This window comes from Planococcus citri, chromosome 1, assembly GCF_950023065.1.
Source record: "Planococcus citri chromosome 1, ihPlaCitr1.1, whole genome shotgun sequence".
In the NCBI taxonomy this organism is placed as follows: Eukaryota; Metazoa; Arthropoda; class Insecta; order Hemiptera; family Pseudococcidae; genus Planococcus; species Planococcus citri.
The window spans coordinates 64,714,675-64,735,665 of NC_088677.1; the positions used below are offsets into that span (position 1 = coordinate 64,714,675).

Genomic DNA, 20,991 nt, shown 5'->3' on the forward strand with positions numbered 1-20,991 from the left:
GTTCAAAAATCGCAAATGAATCGATTTCTGGTGTTCGATTACCTATTCGATTATTCGATTTTCGATCATGATCGACTTTTGATCGGATGGTCAATTTTTGAGGCTAGCCTCAATTTTTTGTATCGAACATTAATGTGCCTGAAGTTACCTTGCAAGATAATCTTCGCCTTGGTAAATCAGAAGGCGAATTTACACTGTGCAAGTATGCAGGAAAGTTGCAGGAATCGTATTGTGAGCACACCGCAGTACAAGACCGTCAACTGACACATACCCAATAACCTTTGGACAACTTTTCATGTACAGGAGGGGGAGGGGGGATGTTTTAGGTGGAAAAATAGCCCTTTTTGAGGAAAACTATTTTTTTTGATCAATACGAAGAGAGGTGCGGCTAAGGTGATGATGGTACGTTGTAGTATATGCCAAAACTGACTTACCGTGCAATTTTCAGAATTTTTCTATGCATAGGAGGGGAGAGGGGGGCGTTTTAAGTGGAAAAATAGCCGTTTTCGAGGGAAAAAATTGTTTTTGACCAACACGAAGAGGGGTGCACCCAAGGTGGTGATGGTACGTTGTGATATACCTCGAGACGAACTTACCGTGCAATTTTCAGAATTTTTCTATGCATAGGAGGGGAGAGGGGGGAGTTTTAAGTGGAAAAATAGCCGATTTCGAGGATAAAAATTGTTTTTGACCAATACAAAGAGGGGTGCACCAAAGGTGGTGATGGTACGTTGTAGTATATGCTAAGACTAACCTACGGTGAAATTTTCAGAATTTTTCTATGCATAGGAGGGGAGAGGGGGGAGTTTTAGGTGGAAAAATAGCCATTTTTGAGGGAAAATTTTTTTTTGAACAATATAAAGAGGGGTGCATCCAAGGTGGTGATGGTACGTTGTGATATACCTCAAGACGAACTTACTGTGCAATTTTCAGAATTTTTCTATGCATAGGAGGGGAGAGGGGGGCGTTTTAAGTGGAAAAATAGCCGATTTCGAGGATAAAAATTGTTTTTGACCAATACAAAGAGGGGTGCACCAAAGGTGGTGATGGTACGTTGTAGTATATGCTAAGACTAACCTACCGTGAAATTTTCAGAATTTTTCTATGCATAGGAGGGGAGAGGGGGGAGTTTTAGGTGGAAAAATAGCCCTTTTTGAGGAAAACTATTTTTTTTGATCAATACGAAGAGAGGTGCGGCTAAGGTGATGATGGTACGTTGTAGTATATGCCAAAACTGACTTACCGTGCAATTTTCAGAATTTTTCTATGCATAGGAGGGGAGAGGGGGCGTTTTAAGTGGAAAAATAGCCGTTTTCGAGGGAAAAAATTGTTTTTGACCAACACGAAGAGGGGTGCACCCAAGGTGGTGATGGTACGTTGTGATATACCTCGAGACGAACTTACCGTGCAATTTTCAGAATTTTTCTATGCATAGGAGGGGAGAGGGGGGAGTTTTAAGTGGAAAAATAGCCGATTTCGAGGATAAAAATTGTTTTTGACCAATACAAAGAGGGGTGCACCAAAGGTGGTGATGGTACGTTGTAGTATATGCTAAGACTAACCTACCGTGAAATTTTCAGAATTTTTCTATGCATAGGAGGGGAGAGGGGGGAGTTTTAGGTGGAAAAATAGCCATTTTTGAGGGAAAATTTTTTTTTGAACAATATAAAGAGGGGTGCATCCAAGGTGGTGATGGTACATTGTGATATACCTCAAGACGAACTTACCGTGCAATTTTCAGAATTTTTCTATGCATAGGAGGGGAGAGGGGTGCGTTTTAAGTGGAAAAATAGCCGTTTTCGAGGGAAAAAAATTGTTTTTGACCAACACGAAGAGGGGTGCACCCAAGGTGGTGATGGTACGTTGTGATATACCTCGAGATGAACTTACCGTGCAATTTTCAGAATTTTTCTATGCATAGGAGGGGAGAGGGGGGAGTTTTAAGTGGAAAAATAGCCGATTTCGAGGATAAAAATTGTTTTTGACCAATACAAAGAGGGGTGCACCAAAGGTGGTGATGGTACGTTGTAGTATATGCTAAGACTAACCTACCGTGAAATTTTCAGAATTTTTCTATGCATAGGAGGGGAGAGGGGGGAGTTTTAAGTGGAAAAATAGCCGTTTTCTAGGGAAAAAATTGTTTTTGACCAACACGAAGAGGGGTGCACCCAAGGTGGTGATGGTACGTTGTGATATACCTCGAGACGAACTTACCGTGAAATTTTCAGAATTTTTCTATGCATAGGAGGGGAGAGGGGGGAATTTTAAGTGGAAAAATAGCCGATTTCGAGGATAAAAATTGTTTTTGACCAATACGAAGAGGGGTGCACCCAAGGTGGTGATGGTACGTTGTCTCGAGGTATATCACAACGTACCTTCACCACCTTGGATGCACCCCTCTTTATATTGTTCAAAAAAAAATTTTCCCTCAAAAATGGCTATTTTTCTACCTAAAACGCCCCCTCTCCCCTCCTATGCATAGAAAAAATCTGAAAACTTCACGGTAGGTGAGTCTTAGCATATACTACAACGTACCATCACCACCTTGGGTGCACCACTCTTCGTTTTGGTAAAAAACAATTTTTTCCCTCGAAAACGGCTATTTTTCCACTTAAAACGCCCCCCTCTCCCCTTCTATGCATAGAAAAATTCTGAAAATTTCACCGTAAGTTAGTCTTAGCATATACTACAACGTACCATCACCACCTTGGGTGCACCCCTCTTCGTATTGGTAAAAAACAATTTTTATCCTCGAAATCGGCTATTTTTCCACCTAAAACTCCCCCCTCTCCCCTCCTATGCATAGAAAAATTCTGAAAATTTCACCGTAAGTTAGTCTTAGCATATACTACAACGTACCATCACCACCTTGGCCGCACCCCTCTTTGTATTGGTATAAAAAAAATTTTATCATCGAAATCGGCTATTTTTCCACTTAAAACTCCCCCCTCTCCCCTCCTATGCATAGAAAAATTCTGAAAATTTCACGGTAGGTTAGTCTTAGCATATACTACAACGTACCATCACCACCTTGGGTGCACCCCTCTTCGTATTGGTGTAAACAAATTCTTATTCTCGAAATCGGCTATTTTTCCACTTAAAATTCCCCCTCTCCCCTCCTGTACAAGAAAAGTTGTCCAAAGGTTATTGGGTATGTGTCAGTTGATGGTCTGGTACTGTGGTGTGCTCAAAATACGATTCCTGTAACTTTCCTGTATACTTGCACAGTGTAACTTCGCCTGCCGATTTACCAAGGCGAAGATTATCTTGCAAGGTAACTTCAGGCACATCGAACATTAATCGATTACATGAGTTCAAAAATCACAAATAAATCGATTTTTAGTATTCGATTATTCGATTTTCGATCATAATCGATTTTTCATCGAGAGAGTTATCAAGGTTCAGGCCGAAAAGTAAAATTTGATTCTCATTCGGAACATAATCGTTCATCTGAGATCAGAAATCGCAAATGAATCGAGTTTAGGGTTCGATTATTCGATTTTCAATCATGATCGATTTTTGATCAGGTGGTCCAATTCTTTTGAAGTTAATAAAAGACCATGAAACTGATTCTTCATCTCGAATAAAATCGATCATACGAGATCAAAAATCGCAAATAAATCGATTCTTGGGTTCGATTAGTCGATTATTTAATCATGATTGATTTTTTATACATATAGACTTCATTTTCATTTTTTGAAAATGAGCTAAAATTAATTTTCAGTTGAAAAATGATTGATCAATTATGAAATTGAAAATCGAATATCGATAATAAATCGATTTTTGGGGTTCGATTAATCGATTTTCAACCATGATCGATTTTTGATTGGAGGTCCTATTCGTACTTGTGAAGAAAATGAAACACCCAAAAATGTAACATTCAAGGTTAAAATTTGAAAAATTTTTGGTTTTAAAATATTTCAACTTTTTGTAATTGATTTTTTTTTTTTGATAAATAAATTTTTACCTATCAGAGGTCCATATTAAACAGAAAATGCTTTCATTAAATGACATTAAAAATTCACTCAGATAAGACAAAAAATGTCATAAATGACTTTCAGGAAACTTGTGATCAAATTTTCGCAACAACCTCCCTCCTTCCACCTCAAAATTAAAACCAATCGATTAGAAATTGAACCTACGCCGAAATTTTAGATCACTATCATGAGATAAGATAAACAAACTACGTGTTTGAATTTCAAAAATCATGAATTTTACATCCAAAAATCACGCTGCAATGTAAGACATTATTATGACTTTGGTGATTTAGCAAACTTCATCGATACAAAATGTTTCATCATGGTAATCTTCCAATCAGGTACTCCTAAAGTATACTCAATAATGTAAAAAAGCCTCACCTTGGACGAGGCCGTCGATACACTTCTGCTACAGATAACATGACCACTCAAATTATCATTTCTGATCGTTTCCTCAAAAGACCCCTCGGTCTCGGTATCTTCAACCGTATTAGTATTATTCGTTGGTCCACGCATAACTTCTCCACAACAATCTTGAACAGCGATCCAACACTGAAACATAAACAAACGAAATGGTCCATTTTAAAATAAAAATCATATTCGTCATCTTAAGTCATAACTCACAAGCCATCATCCTAAAATCACGTGTACGTTCGCTTTCGTTTCACTATACCCCTTCTCCCTCCCCGTCTATCATCAGTGGAAAACTCGAGCTTGTAAAATGTTGCCAAAACCGTCCTTATCAATTTATTGGCAACTCAAATAGACGTAAAATTTTTAAAACCTTATTTTAAAGCTAAATTGTAGCTATAGAGTCGTACAAGATGAGATCTCAGAAAAGAAAATCTGCGAGCAAAAAATTTTCAAAAGGGCAAAAAGAACGTCAACAGTAAACATTCTGTTTTTACCATCTTTCTAGTTCGTGTTCGTGATCTTGGCAATGATTCTTGAAATTAAAAATTTTTATACCGGCTCGTAATTCTTTTTTTATCACAAAATATACGATAAAAGAGTTGGGATCAGCGTGTCGTTGTTGTGTCGTCTAGCCTCACGGTTTAATTCTTATTGAAAATTGAAAGAGAAAAAAAATTGAGAAATTGCAAAGACGTCCTTTCGGTCGATAACAATATTAATTTTTCACGGTTATTGAAAAAACAAAATTAATATACCGGCTAAGCCTATAAGCCCCACTTGGACAATAAACAACGCGAGTGTGGCCTGTGGGTTCGGTTTGAGAAAATTATTGATGCAGTTTAATTTCCCATCAATAAACGTCGCTGGTAATTTATTTTAAAAAATTGCAATAATCGATCGACGACTATAGGGTGGTTACTGGTGAGAAGACCAGAAGTTGATTCAATTTATACATATTTATTCGACCTCTAAAAAGGAACAACCATAGCCTATACGACCATTAATCATTTACTAAAATGGACACATACCGCCAAGGAAAACCACCAAGGTTAAGGAAGTTTCGTTTTTCATCGCGAGAAAAATTAATATCGACAATCCGCACAATTGCCAGAATTAATATAGCACAATATTGCATCTTCTCAATAGCGATGAACGATTTGCCAAAACCTTTACCATGGGAAGATCTTAGTTTAATCCTAATTACCTTTAAATTTTTTGAAAATTTTCTTGTTGGATTTCGTTGATTTTATTTCATCAGTCATCAGTGATTATAGTCATCGGATGTTACTTTTTGGTATATCCGGATCGAAGGACCATCAATTTGGCATTTCGATACTTGGATTATAAAAATAACTGAATGAATGGCCAGCGTAGGTAAGGTTTTATTGCATTAAAATATCACCAGGATCTTGGAACGTTAATCAGTAAGCTCATTACAGGGTGTCTACCAAAATTTGATTTCGCGACTTTTTTTTCAATACCCCCCCCCCATTTATAACGAAAAAAGCTGGGGTTTCAATAGATCTCATGAAATCGGGAGTTGATTTTTTTCTTCATGAAAAATCACCACTTGCTACTGTATTTGTATCTATTTCTCAACACCTAGCAACTTATGTCTATTCGCATTAAAAACAATTTTTTATAGGTTCATTTCGTATTTATTAATGCATCGTAATTTTTAATATGCACCTTTTTTGCCATTTTATGTGCGTTTCAAATTCGAGGAAAAAGTTTATTCGCAGGAATTTGAAGATTTTTATGGGAAACGATGCTATAAAACTTTATTAAGGTGTAGAATTTTTAGTTACCTATTGATCCATCATAAAATTGACCTTAAGTGTTTGTGATGTGAAATGGTCCGTGTATTAATGATGAACTTTCCTGTACTCGCGTTTTGCTGAAAATGAATAGTAATTCATTCTTATTCGAGCAGATATTTAGTTGACGCGACAGTAGCTTCAAAAAGTTATCGTAATGAAAATAGAATGGATAATTTTCTCGTAATGAGTTGAAAAATATTCCATAAAAAAGACGACATTTTGAAATTAAAAATCTCCCAATCTTCTCCCCCCTCTTCCCCACGTGACCAAAATAATGATGATTTTTTTTTGTCCAGGGGCCTAAAAATCGAAAAAAATCAAAAAAATGAAATGAAAAAAAGCCTAGGAAAATGGTTGAAAAAAGTTGTCATTTTTATTTTTTTTTTGTGAGAAAAATCACTTGTAAGAGACTGGAAGAATATTTTTCTTGAAATCCGAGTCAATTGGAGCCATTCTAATGCAAAATTCAAAATCAAAAAAAAAATTTTCAATCTCATCCAATGACATTTCTTTTATACGAGTATGGTTGAAAGGGCTCTTTTCAGAGAAGAAGGCAACATTTCTAACAGTATTAGTGATTTTTTTTATTGAAGAGGGGTTTGTTTAAAGGGATTCTCATGCATAGATCATATTATAAAATCTTTTTGATTTATATCACAAAAAAACCAGCAACTTTGGGTATTTTCTTCCAGTATAAATGGCAAATAAAGACCACGACCACCTCTTTGGTAATCATACGAATGGCAATGAAATCGGAAGAAAAGAGGGGAAAATGGCCAAGATCATGTCTGAAAATTACGTCCACTAAAGATTTCAAAAAAATGCAGCCATCCGATTAAAAAATTGAGAGCGACTGTTACGGTTCGAATGTTCCAAAATGACCCAAAAATTGCATAAGTAACAAAAGTACAGGGTGCGCCAATTCTTATGGCCCTGTTACTCAACAGGCCATGCTCAAAATATAGGGCAAGGTTTGCAATGTAATATCCATAAGTTTGAGGAGAGAAATAGCACGGTTTTTGAACACAATTTATGAAAAATATGAATACATTTTTCAAGTAACTACCTATACAAATCCTTCTAAAAAAAATGTGTACAGGGTGTCCCCTCGTTTCTGGAAATGGGTTTCCCTGATTTTTACATTTTTTCAGACCTTTTTTAAAAAAAAAATTAAAACATCGTATTTTTAAAATGACCCCTTCTTTGCATTAAAAAAATCACTTTTATCAATACGTTCGGTTCCAAGCCAAAATTAAACGAAATTACCCGAGCGAGGAGCGACGCGAGGGAATTTTTTTCCAAAAAAGATATAATAAAACAACTAGAAATATTAAAAAATTACAGATGAACACTTTCAAAAAATTACCTGACTTTTGAGGAAAAATTGCTCGAAATTTCTGAAATTCCCTGACTTTTCCAGGGTTTCCAGAAGTGTGGACACCCTGTGTGTAGGTATATTTTTTTTACTTTTTCGGCGCACACTTCCAAGATTCAACTTCTGTGAAACTGTTTAATTAATTATGATGAAAATTGGAGGTGTGAAAGAAGAGAGTGGGGGGGGGATTTCATGGCGAAATTTTTCTTGTATTGAATAAATGGTTTGAGTTTTCCAAAAATTCAAAAAAATTTCAACTTTTCCCTACTAAGTAGGTATGTACTTCTAGGGTGGTCCTTAACTACATGGCAAAAAAAATGTGCGATTTTTTCCGCTCCCACCCCCTAAAGTGGTGACCTCAGGTGAGAAAATAATTCCATATTTTTTATTTTTTCCATTTTCAAAAAATTCGGGCTGCGGTGGGCCCCTCAATTTTCAAAAATTTGAAAAAAACCTAATTCAAAGAAAAATTTTCGAAATTTCAAAATTTCGAGTTCCATCATCTCTAGAAGGTCCTTTTTGAGTAAAAAAGCCTTTCATGGCGATTTTAGGCCCCTCCCATGAAAACCAAGCTACCCCCCCCCCCAGAATCGCTGAAATTGGTGTATTATGTGAGATGTCCTAAAATTGGTTGTTTTTGGTTTTTCCTCCTTCCAACCCCACAAAGTGATGTCCTTTGGTGAGAAAATAATTCCCTATTTTTTATTTTTTCCATTTTCAAAAAATTCGGGCTTCGGTGGGCCCCTCAATTTTCAAAAATTTGAAAAAAACCAATTCAAAGAAAAATTTTTAAAATTTCAAAATTTTGAGTTCCATCGTCTCTAAAAGGTCCCTTTTGAGTAAAATAGACTCTCATGACGATTTCAGCCCCCTCCCATGAAAACCAAGCTGACCCCACCAGAATAGCTGAAATTTGTATTTACTTCTTTTACAGAAATTTCTCCCATAGCCCTTGATTTGCTCAGAAAATCAATTTTTATCAGAAGAAGTCACAATAAAAAATCTCCAACCCGATTTAAATTCGAAAACAATTTTATCATAGGACTGCCCAATTTCTGCTTTCAATCTTCCCAATTTTTGTCAAAATTCATCAGACAGTCTCAGAGAAAAATATGAATCTGCAAGTACCCACTTCATAGTATTTTTCAAAAATAATTGCAAAAAGCACAATTTTTCTAGACGAATCTGTACTTTGAATATCGACTCAATTTTCATAAATTCCTCCTCTATAATATTTCGATGGGTCAACGACCCTCGTAGTACGCACAGTGTTGCCAGTTATCAAGCGATTCCAAAAGGTCACAAGAATTGGAATACCCAGTAATACGAAAGTACTTTTGAGAGCCTTTCTTCAAAAATTGAGTATAATATGACCAAAAAAGTGATACGAAAAATTATTCAGCACTGCTCAAAATAGGAAAAGAAATTCGCCAAAACCGTTATTATTACCATCGGAGGCTCGTCGTTTAAATTCAACTCGCCTTCAAATCAATTTTTGGTGTAATTTTTCATTAAATTGTATACGCGAAACGAAGGTTAACCCTACGTTAAAGATACGTATCAATGATGAATGTATGTACCACCAACATGTGTGAGAGCATAGTATAACGTCGTTAATTAAGAATTTTCTTGAGAATTCGCCAAATGACGCGGTCCATTTATACGACTGCGACGACCTTTCCATCGTTTTTACGCCTTAAGCCTACCGAAATGAGACAGCGACGAGCCGTACAGGAGGCGGACAAGATGCGGTCACCAGCAGACAACAGAACAGACGCAAACACCACAATTTATACGATCGATAATACGAGTAATTACTCTCTATGTCTTTCCTCTTTCCTCGTCTGGCTCTGGTTAAATAACCGTTTAGTCGAATAATTTTCGCTCGTTAGCAGTATCTTGTAAAACGTTTTAATTCGATGTACCACATTACTCGTACTACGAAATAATTCGACCACGTTGAGATCGTCGCGAATAAAAAAAATTCATCGTCGGCTCGTCGTCGCATCGCGTTTCAATAACGCGAATTAAAAAGGGGGAAGTAATGATAGTATATTTACATTGCTTTACACCACAACACGCGATTCGAACGTGATCAAATCGAGTCGGAGTCATTAAAGCGTACCAATTTCTCCTCGATACATTCCTAAGCCCATTAAAACCTTTATTATTACAATCGTTTGAAAAATTCAACAATTTTTCAGGATTTGCATAGACATACTAGTATCTGTATGTAAATTACAGACGTAACCTAGTCGTATATTATGGTTGTATTCATTTCAAAAAATTTCATATTCACCAAAAAGAATTTTCCATTTGACCGAGAAACTCGTTTCAAATTCCGCTCACCTGTATGAAAATTTCATCGTTTTTTCACTCCTAAAATACCAGCGTTTGGTTTCACAGTTTGAATAATTAAACGCCGGTGTATGGTTCATGAAACACAACAAGTCGAGGAAGGGAAGAATGAAGAAAAAAAGGATAAGGGGTATAACCTTGTACACGCAACACACGTCGAATTTTTTTCAAAATGATAAAATTTGTGAAATTTTTTAACCTGGTTATATGGCTTCACTAGGTGTACCTTATTACCTATACCTATCCTACGCATAAATAAACGATTATCTGCTGCTCGTATTAATTTTTCATACGAGAGAATAGGTAGCTCGGTAGAGAGCATGAGGCGGGAGTATCGAGGACCGAGGTTATGTAAGTTTTTAAAGTTCACAAAACCACGTTATGGAAATTTCGCGCGCCGTATAATAAAATTGTAAATTTCTCCGAACGTACTATTTTTGTAAAATTATCAGCGAGTAACTCAGTTTTTCAAATTGATTTTACTCCCAGATAACGAGTAATTTTACATTTCGAGTGTATGTTCAAATAGGGAGTTTTTCTCGTTTTTCTTCGAATATACGTTTTTAAAAATAGACTACGAGTACATTATTACGTTTAGATAGCGGCTGCCTTTTTTTTTCAGATACTAATATAATCGAATAAAAAATGTAACTTTGTTCTCGAGGGATCAAGTTCAGCAATTTCGAGATGAATAAAAAATCCAGTTCGAAAATAAAAATTGCGAAAATTGAAAATTATCACGAGCAGGTACCCACTTATAAATTTTGTAGCACGAATATGAAGAGTTGGCTATTTTGGTAACCTTTATTTACTGTTAAAGTATGAAATCGAATCGTCTCCTTTCTCATTCTGAAATAATTTCAATTTTTATTCACGCGCGGTTACAGCGAATTTCAACGTAATAAATTCAACTTTAACCGCGGGTTCAAAAAATAAACGAATTTCACCCATTTTCACGTATTTTAAACTCGATAGGTTCAATCCTTAAATTAATGTTTGTGCATTAGGAAAAGCTCCCACCCCCACTCCCTCCACCACCGTCCAGCAGTTCAGAAATTTCACGTCAACAAGAGATTAAAATTCAATTTTAAAACATAAAAATCGTATTTATAGTGTCAAAAGAGCTTAAAGAGCTATGAATTTGTACGTATTAAAATTCAGGAATTTATGGATCTTTAGACTTGCAGTTTGAAAATTTCCTTCTGTACCTATTAGGAAAATCTGAAATATGTATATGAGTAAATTTTGAGCAAACACCTGATAACGCATGGGGGATTTATTTGACCAAAATTTATGAACGATTCTCACTTGTTTGAAATTACGTAAGATAAGATATTTTTAAAATATATCAGATAACGTCCAATGATAAAGTTTTTTCGAGGCATTAAATCAATAATTTAGAACAATTCATTCGTCAATGAGCGAATTTTGGCGATCCTGAATTTTCCGCTGATAACACACTGAGAGCATACCCTGAAGACCTTTCGTCTCCTATACTCTCCAAAAAAGTCAATATCATCTTGAAACACAGAAAAAACGGTAGAAATACAAAACAAAATACTGTTTAAATTTTTAAAAAAGCTCATTTTGTATTTTATATTTTTTGAAAATCAAAATAATTATGATCAAAAAACGGAGTAGACTATTGTGGTGCTTTAGTAAGTGAATGATTTTATTTTTCGTCGATTTTTTAGGTTAAGGAGTAGCACGAAGAAATTCTAAGTCAACCCCCCTTCCATCACTCCTCATTTTGAACATCTAGAGTATCGGCCAAACGTTCATTTCAAATTTCAGTGCCTTAGCCAGGGAAAAAAATTACAAATCGTTTAAAAATTTGAAAAAATCTACTTCTTTTGTAGCTGAAAAGCGATGGAAACTCATTGGAAAGGAATCGAAAAATTGAAACTCCCAAAGGACACCTCTGGCGAGGAGCATCCAAATGCACGTTTCGGTCAATTAGGGGGGGGGGAGGTCTAGCAATGACACAAAATTAAACATCACTAAAAAAAACTCAAGAAAATTCGGTTCATGTCTGAAAAGGGGTAAAAAATGGAGTAAAATTGGAAAGTGCAAACCCTAAACAAGCACACGATGCCAAATCTTAGCCTTTCTAGACCTTTTCGGAGGTGCTAGCGAGATACGAGCTTGAAAACCGTGAAAGTGGAATGGATGGGAAGGAGTTGAAAATATGAAACTCTTAAAATGATAATTTAATAAGGAATTCTCCACCCTCAAATCGAGTCTATATATAACAAGTTTTATAAAATTCAGTTCGTTGGGGCAACGTTCTCAAAATTTTGTAAAAAAATTAACAATAATGAAAAAAATATTAGATATACACATAAGTACCTAAAATTGATGAAAAAAATTGACCTTCTACCTAAGACCATGAAAGGCTACGAATTTGTCACGTATTCCATCAACGTCGTCTAGAAATACATTTTTAGAGCAAATTAAAGGAATTATTTTCACTCAAAAATTGAGACCACCTTTACAGGGACTTCTGAGATTGGTTTTTAGAATTCCTGAACTAGTGAAAATTTTGATTAGAATTTCATCAATTCAAGATATCCGTGCCCCCCCCCCCCATTCACAACCTTAATAAAAGTATCCAGTACCCAGCCCTACTAAGAATATTTCGAAGAACATCTGACATTTTGTGATCATATTTTTAAAGTGATTCATTCAAATTTCAATGCTCTTTTTGTTTTTTGATTGCAATCATTTTTCATTTATGCAGAAATTAATCAAGCACATGACAAATATTCGAGGCTTTTTTCAACTGAAGTATTTTTTTTAAAATTTTTTTTGCTTTTGGGGTGTCCTATGAACTTTTTAATTTTAGAAGGGTTGTCTGGTATGAATAGGGATCCTTCGGATCTTTCATCTATGTATTCGTAGGGATATACTTTGCTGATGTAAAGAGTTTGAATAGCCATAAAATTCTTCGACTTGGCTGTCAAAAATTGTTTTTTTTTTAAATATACCTAATCTCACGTTTGTTTTCAATTTTAGCAACCGGAGTTGATTACAACATGCTTTACAGAAATGTAAAACAGCTGAAGAAAAGTTGACTTTTGCTGGAGTCTTTTGATCGGCTCGAAAACGGTAGTACTCGACTTCAGTAGGCGAACCAATTTTAAAATTTTAATCTCAAAATTCATTCTATGCATTCATTTTTACCATTTTTCAAGAGGATCCTCTTGGTAATTTAAAAATTGTGGGGGTGTTTTTGGGGGAAAACGATTAAATGTGTAAGTACTCATATATCACGTTTTTACGAGATAGGAAATTGTATTCACGTGAAAAAAATTATGAATGAATCATACACAATTACACATAATTAAAACATACGAACAAATATGCGAAAAATTATGAGTGATTCAGCTGAATTATTTTGGCAAAAGAGACGAGAGCTAGAAAAATTATAGCTATATGTATAGCTTTAAGCCCTTCCTATTTCATTTTTTCCACGTTTATTCAAAGGAAAAAAACGGAAATTTGTTTTTAAACAGGGGTCAAGTTTTACAAGAAATTATCAAACCTTCTCATTCGTTTTTTTTTCAATTTAAAATTTAATTTTGTGAAAAAACAGTTATGTAGTTTATTACTGAAAAAAATTACCTTCGAAAATTTTCCAGACTGGCATAAAATTTTAACAAAATAGCCGACTGAACACTGACTGAGGATTATCATCTTCCTCACCCCTCTCACTCTCCACAGCTGAAGCTTTTTCCGGTCTAGTTCAATGACAGGATGGGAGAGCGAGGGATAGCTGATCCCTGCCTATTGCATTTTCATTGAAAAATTTCCCTAAAATAGGTTCTTTTTAGAAAATTAGAAAAGCTGAAAAAATTTCATACAAAAACATTTGAAAAATGGAAAACTGGTTTTTTTCTTTTCAAATTGAAGTTTTACAAGGGTAACTGTCATAAAACAATTCAAATCAAAATAACACAAAAAATTCATAATGGGGAAAAGGTGAGAGAGTTGTGAAAATAATTATGCACTATCAAATTTGCAATGAAGACCAAAAAAAAATTGAAAAAATAAAAATTATGTGATCCTCCCCTCACCATCTTCCTTCTCCTCGATGGAACACCAGAAGCCTGTTCTCAGAGTCAGTTTTAATAAAAAGATACCTACGTTAAAATACGGAGATAATACCCCTCTTACCCTTACCTCTAAAAAACTCAAAAGGCCATGAATTTGATATCAAATCAAAACTAAAATCACATTCAATCACATTTCGCTACAGCTCAACTTAACCCACAACATCGACGTACCACGCGATAAAAAGCCAAACACACGCAAAAGCTCACGAGTAAAAAAATCTACTTACAAAACAGCCTTTAGTAAAATTCCACAGCTTGAACCGGTCCTCGGTTAACTTTCGATTCTTCAAGGTATGCAATGAACAGACGTCTTGGCTGGTGGTAAAAAAATTCTACGCTAGTTCCTCAGGAGCGCGCGCACCTAATGGACCAGATGTACGCGCACGTTTCTCAATACAGCACACAGCTCGTGATGAGAAATGGATCTCCGATCAATAATCGCTCTAATATCGATGTATCGCGTGTATTTGTATACTCGTATATTAAGGTGCTCGATACACTTCGAAATTATAAATTTAAAAACTCGCGAAAAAATAAACGACGTAAACTACGCGAATATACGGAGGAAAAATGATAGCGAGAAGAGAAATTACAACATATCACGATCGCGGCACATTTCCGTTGTGAAAAAAAAATTACGGCTGTTTCAAGAAATGCGTCGACACCAATCTCAATTTCAACATGGAACGAAAGTACGAAAAGTTGAAGCTTTACGTTTGGGAAAAAGGCTCGCCGGGTAGCCTTTTTTCGCTTATCAGTTTGTCGTCAACGTACACGCACGTTTCGCTAACATTTCACCAACTGATACGCTGCAACTTGTACACCACCTGAAACATTGGTAAAACAAACGAGGTGAGATGGTTTAAAGCAGCGGCGGTTTTTTTTTATCACTGTTCCAAGGTCTACCGAAATCATCTGCCATCGGTGCTGCGATGATTAATTATACTCAAATTGTACTTTCGTAACGCACCTGATCACATAATATACACACCATCGTACCGTATATCCTACAAAATATTTGTATTTCAACTTTCAATAACATTGCATAAACCATAAACTAGCTACTCGTTCGTATAGCTGGCTCTTTGAACGACGACGACGATGGAACATTTACATCGCCGTTCAACATTTATGGGGATTCCCAGGCCAACGCAAGCTTCCAGCGTGTAGGTAGATATAACAATTATCGTCGAGAAAAAAAGCGCTCGTGAGACGAACGAAAGTTCAAGAAACTCGCTTACGCAAGTTGATTAGAAACCTCGTAAGATAAACATTGTTTTCGTATAGCACAGCTCGTACAGGGTGTATCGAAAGTTCTACGACGTCGACTTTCTTTGGCTCGACATTTTGATTTTTTTGATAGTAATGACTCCAAAAAGTCGTCAACTCTTTTTTAAAACAAAAAACAGATTGTCCTATCCTAATAAGTTGATATTCAACTAATTTATTAAGGGGTTTGAAAAGGACCATTCACAAAATCCGTTTTGTGATGGTCCATTTTCTTCGATTATAGACCAGTGTGACTTTTTTTACGGAACTTGGTGAAGGAGGGGGAGAGAAGGGATGGAAATGCCAAAAATAAATCAAAATGGCGATCAATCGAAAGGAAATCAATGTTGTATTCAGATATTCAAAAATCAACGTTCAAGAGTAATTTGAACTGAAGAGGAGAATTTTGATTTTTGAACTTGAGAAACCTCGTGTCTCCTCCCCCCCCCCACCATTCCACCAATCAATATTGAGTGCTGAAATTTGGCTCGTACTTCTGAAGAGTGTCTTCGGTCATGTAGACGTGCCTTAATTGAGGGCAAGATTTCGACTTCTCAACTCTATCCTCCTCCTTTTCAGTTCCGAAAAAGGTATATTTTCTCGCCACCTTTAAACAGCCTTTGATCAACTAGATGGACTTTTTGAGGATTTTGACTTTTCAACCCCTGCTTTTAAATTTTTTATCAAAGAAAAGTGGACTTTTCAAATTTGTTCCGCGATTTCAACCCCTTCGAAAGTATTTGGGAGATTAAAATTTGGAATTTTTATCTATAATGATGTTCTAAATACGTCTAAGGAAGGGGGGGTGGTTCTGTCTTTTCGATCTCTCCCAGCCCTTTTCAGGCAACTAAAAAGTGAATTTTCGGGCCCTTTTATAAATACAGTTTTCAATTTTGTGATATTAATGAAGATCTCTTGGCAAGTATAGGAGTTCAGATGTCCGACCTTGAAAAATGATTTCAACTTGAAAGTTACACATCATTTTTTTAAAATACATGCTTTTGCGATTATTCATGCAATAGTTTCAAATCCTATTCACCGAGTGTGCAAAAAATTAAGATGTGTGTTTATTCTTCGATTTTTTGGTAATTATCAATTTTTTTCAAAAAAGACGTTTTTACCATAACAATCATCCTCCCTTCTTCTTCGTGAAATTTTCAGAATTTTCGTTTACGGTTGCCTCCCCCTCTACCTTGCTCTTTTCTCAAAAAAATTTTGTTCGCAAGTTGCAATTTGAGACTCTTTACTTATTGAATATTTTCTTCGCTTGAGCTTTACATTTTTTGCTGAAATATAAAAAATGGGTAGGTAAGTTTTTTTGAAGTATAAAATGATATTTTTTCAATTTAAAATAAAAACCACATTCTTTTTGGCTCCAAATACTTCAAAAAAATTCTAAGCAAGGAATAAAAACAAGCTAGGAGAAACGAACCATAAACGGGCAGAATATTAAGACAGAAAAAGCATCAACAAAAAATTGAACTTGTGCCATCAAAAAATATTACGAGCTAAAAATTTAAAAACATGGATTCAAAAACGTTCTAAAGACTTCGAATTTATTACCCAGGTGTTATTTTGTCTCAGGACTTATTAAAAGACAATTTATTTCATTTGGTGGAACCAGATTAAATTAAAATCATTATTGAAATCAAAAAAAAAAAAAAAAAAATGTTTTAAAAATCACCAGTCCCGAAGCTTTTTCTGAAAAAAAAAATCATTATTGTTAATTATTATTTTTTTTCAAAAATGGCTTTTAAATTTTGATAAGATTTGATAAACAACCTATACCCACTGAATTAATGCCCCCCCCCCCCACTTGAATAGTGTCTCCTCTAATATTCGATTTTTTGATATTATGATTAATGATTATATTTGAACGAACCCCTTCGAATAATTTTAGATCAAGATCAGTATGAATGGGAGAAAAGAAAAACTCAGAATTTTTCAAACTGAATGAGGATTTTTGAACTTGCCAAACTAATGTTTTATGCAGTTTCTGTGTTTCACTCAAATAATTAACAAAAATTTCAAAAAAAATCAACATTTTTCGAATATCTACATTTTTGACCATTTCTTGCAACAAGAAAAAAAAGGTAGGTACCTCAAATTTCTAAAATAATTAAGCTAAAAGTAGGAGTCATGATGGATTTTTTTTCAAGTACAATTTTGGAGTCATTTCGCCTCTTTTTTTCAAAAAATAAAAAGTGAGCAATAAACAGAGCTAACTTCATTAAAAGTATTCAGAAAACCTCCACAAAAAATTGAAATCATGAAGCAAAAAATTTTCAAAACTGTCGAGTTTGATACAAATTCCACATAATATGGGCTTCAATTCAATTAATCATAAAATTTGTTAGAATATTGAAAAATATCAACGACTTTTTTTCTGACAATTTTTCGTATGATTTTTAAAATATGTATTTTGAGCAATTTTTGACTTTTGAAATACATTTTGTAATTATTTTAATCAATTTTTTAATTTGTTTTATTAATTCTTAATCAAACAAGTTTTCTTTACGTTAGGCAAGTTTCGAGACATTTTAGAGTTTTTGAGTTGTAGATCGAAAAAATTCTACTACTTTTTGTATTTTTTCATAAAAGGATTTTGGGAACCAATTTATCCACAGCTAGTTGGAAATACGTCTTGATCTTGCTCAGCAAGGAATAAAGTTCTCAGAACTGGTCAAAATTATCAAAAATTTTGCCCATGATCATGATCATGAAAATCGAGTTTTTTTTTGACACATCCAGGATAAATTCAATTCTAAGATTGAGTACCGATTAATTGGGGTTCAAAAAAATATCACCGCTTGAAATTGCTAAAAAATAATACGTATGCAATCAATGTATACTGAACTTGAAATAAAATATGAAGTCCAATTACTCATAGTTTTTTTGTAAACGGGCAATTTTTTCAAAAAATGAATTATGAAGAATTGAAGATGTACGCAAGTAAAAAAAAATTCACATCCTTCATTTTATGGTATTTTTGAGACACACTGTAGGTACTAGGTAGCCCACAACGAAACCAGATCAAGAAAGATACACATTACATACACAGGGAATTCCATAGAAGAACTTTACACTGTCATAAGACATTATATCTACTACATACATAACCACAAGCTTTACGTACTTATGCCTTGCGACATGGTTTTCATTACCAATCTCGTACAGCATCATCACACATACATAATAATATTAGTACTGTTTCCACATATGTTTATAAACTACATATGTACTTATGAATAATTAAACTTCAACCAAGCCGCATGAACCATATACCTAGACCTACACAAGAAAAAACAAACCAACTCACTATTTACCGTTCAATACGACTAAGTATTTTGTATCATAAACCGTAACAATGGCGTAAAGGTATCTGAATTTTCTTTTTCTCGCCACGGTCATGCTACCTACACTATTACAATTTAGTATGTACATCCAGTCGACTTGAATAAATCCAACCCTAAATCTCTGCCCCTACACCAGTATACGTACGTATGTTATTTATGTGCGAAAATATTGCACCGACGCGACGCGATTCGGCTTTATTATCATAGTTTTTTTTTATGGCAAATTTTAAAAATACTCCCGTCGTAAAAGGGTTTATATAAGATGATTTACGGTTCAGATGAATCCCTGGGTTTTTTTTTCTAATTTCTGCCGAGGTATAGTAAAACAAACTAATAAACTTGTAGGAATCGTGGGAGGTCGAAGGTGGGATTTATATGGAATTAAGATAAACGAACCGAGGAACATAAAAAATTCAGGGGTCACATCTGAGGCATCATTGGGCAGGGAATGAGATGGGAAAGATTGCAGAATTGAGATTTAAAAAAAAAAAATGAGTGAGAGTAAAAATGTTCCAAGTTGTGTTACAATTAAATTTATTTTCAAACCATTTTGAAAATCTCTAGCACCCTTGAATATATTTCATCACAGTTTTTTTTTTTTTTTCAATAAAAAATGTAGGTATCTCTCGATGCAAAATCCTGATACAATGATCATAATTCATAAGCAAGACTATTTATCCAAGATTGTATTTCTCATAAGCGATTTTATTGGTAATGGATCGATTCATAGAAAACAAAAAAACAAACAAAAAAAACTCTCTCTAACAATCTTCATTTTGACAAGTAAGAAAATATACACTCACACTTACGAGTATCTAAATAACGTCATACTCATGTTAGCCATCTTACGTAAATTGAATCAAACAAAGGTTACTTCAAAAACATGTCAATTTCCAATCCCTTTTAAAACATATCAAATTCTCACCTCATCGACATTAAACGAAAAAAACTGATGACGTCAATTGTTCGAATATTTCTTGTAGCGTGAATAAATTGAGAAGTGACAGCTCGAATGATTTCAGTAATTTCTTTATCCGCAAAAGCCTATCGCTTCGTATTTTCAAATAGGAATAATCTGATAGGAGAAAATTTTGAAAAAAGTGAAATCAATTTGTTTTGACAACATTTTACAACGTCCTCTCTCCTTCTTCTGTAAAAACTACAATTTCGAGTCTCATACTCGTACAGAAAAAAAAAATACTCAATTTTGAGCAAACGTCACATTTCAGACCAATTCTTTCATTTGCGAATCTTTCAACAAAAATTATCGAATTTTGTCGCAATCAACCAACTGAATTGAAAGATTAATCCTCTTGAAACTGAATTCGAATCCAAATCCAAAAATCACAGATTTAAAAAAAATTCAAACCCACCGATTCACCTTTAACTGAAATGTTTATGTTGATGCTTCAATTCATCAAAAAAAGGAAAGCGATTACATACTTCCCATTATGCAAATCAAACTGCTGAAGAAAAAATCCACCCCTTTGAGACTCATCGATTGTATTGATTTTCACAACAATTGCAGCTCAAAAAGACAACATAATTTTCTAACTACTACAAAAGATCAAATTACTCCTGGTTACAAAAGTGTGGGTGAAAGAGCGGGGGAGGGGGGATTTGAAGCATATAAACCTTCAAAATGAACATTTGCTGGGGTACCCTCCAAATTCAGATGTCAAATTTTAGCACTCTAGGTCACTTAAGGGGTTCTTCAGCCATGATACATAATTTAAATCCGTCAAAAAAGGCGCGAAAGTCCACTTTTTTAGAACTATGTAAGGGATGGAGAGGGGTTGAAAAGTCGAAACTTGCAAAAATCACTTCTAGGCCATCCTACCGATGAAAATGCCAAATTTCAGCCTCCTAGGTCAATCAGAAAGGGCGAGAAGCGTGGTACAATAAAGGATTTCAAGGGGGGGGGAATACAAAACAAACGGTTTCCTCTCTTCAAACTGCTCTTAGAGACTGATTTTCTATTGATTGATTTTTTTATTCTGACTTTATTTAAAAACCTCATTTTCACAATGAAATGAAAAATGAAAAATAAAAAAAAATCTGCAGTAAAATTGATAAAAATAGACCAATCTCATCCCCCTCCCCCAAACAACAACCGTACCTCAAAAAATTGCTATAAAACGTTGACTTTCGGATACGTTAACATACAACTTTCGTTTTCCAGTTGATTGTCTCCTAATTTGACTTTTTTTTCACACCTTTCATCCTTTCACTGTCACTCCTGAAAATTTTAACATTGCTGATTCTGATTTCAAGATCAAGGTTCATTCTATCTGATATTTGAGCAAA

The 20,991-nt window shown here is 34.7% G+C and overlaps 1 protein-coding gene across 3 annotated transcripts in view; it reads right to left on the reverse strand.

Annotated features, from left to right (window-relative positions):
- Positions 1-20,991, reverse strand: part of LOC135833337 (uncharacterized) — an 83,172-nt gene that overhangs the window by 52,137 nt on the left and 10,044 nt on the right. For all 3 annotated transcript variants that reach the window (XM_065347087.1, XM_065347085.1, XM_065347086.1), the window contains exons 2-3: positions 14,287-14,886; positions 4,359-4,529 (exon numbers count right to left, since the gene is read on the reverse strand). In XM_065347087.1, coding sequence (XP_065203159.1) covers positions 4,359-4,493 — 135 coding nt within the window. In that variant the 5' untranslated portion in view covers positions 4,494-4,529; positions 14,287-14,886. The remainder of the gene's footprint in view (positions 1-4,358; positions 4,530-14,286; positions 14,887-20,991) is intronic.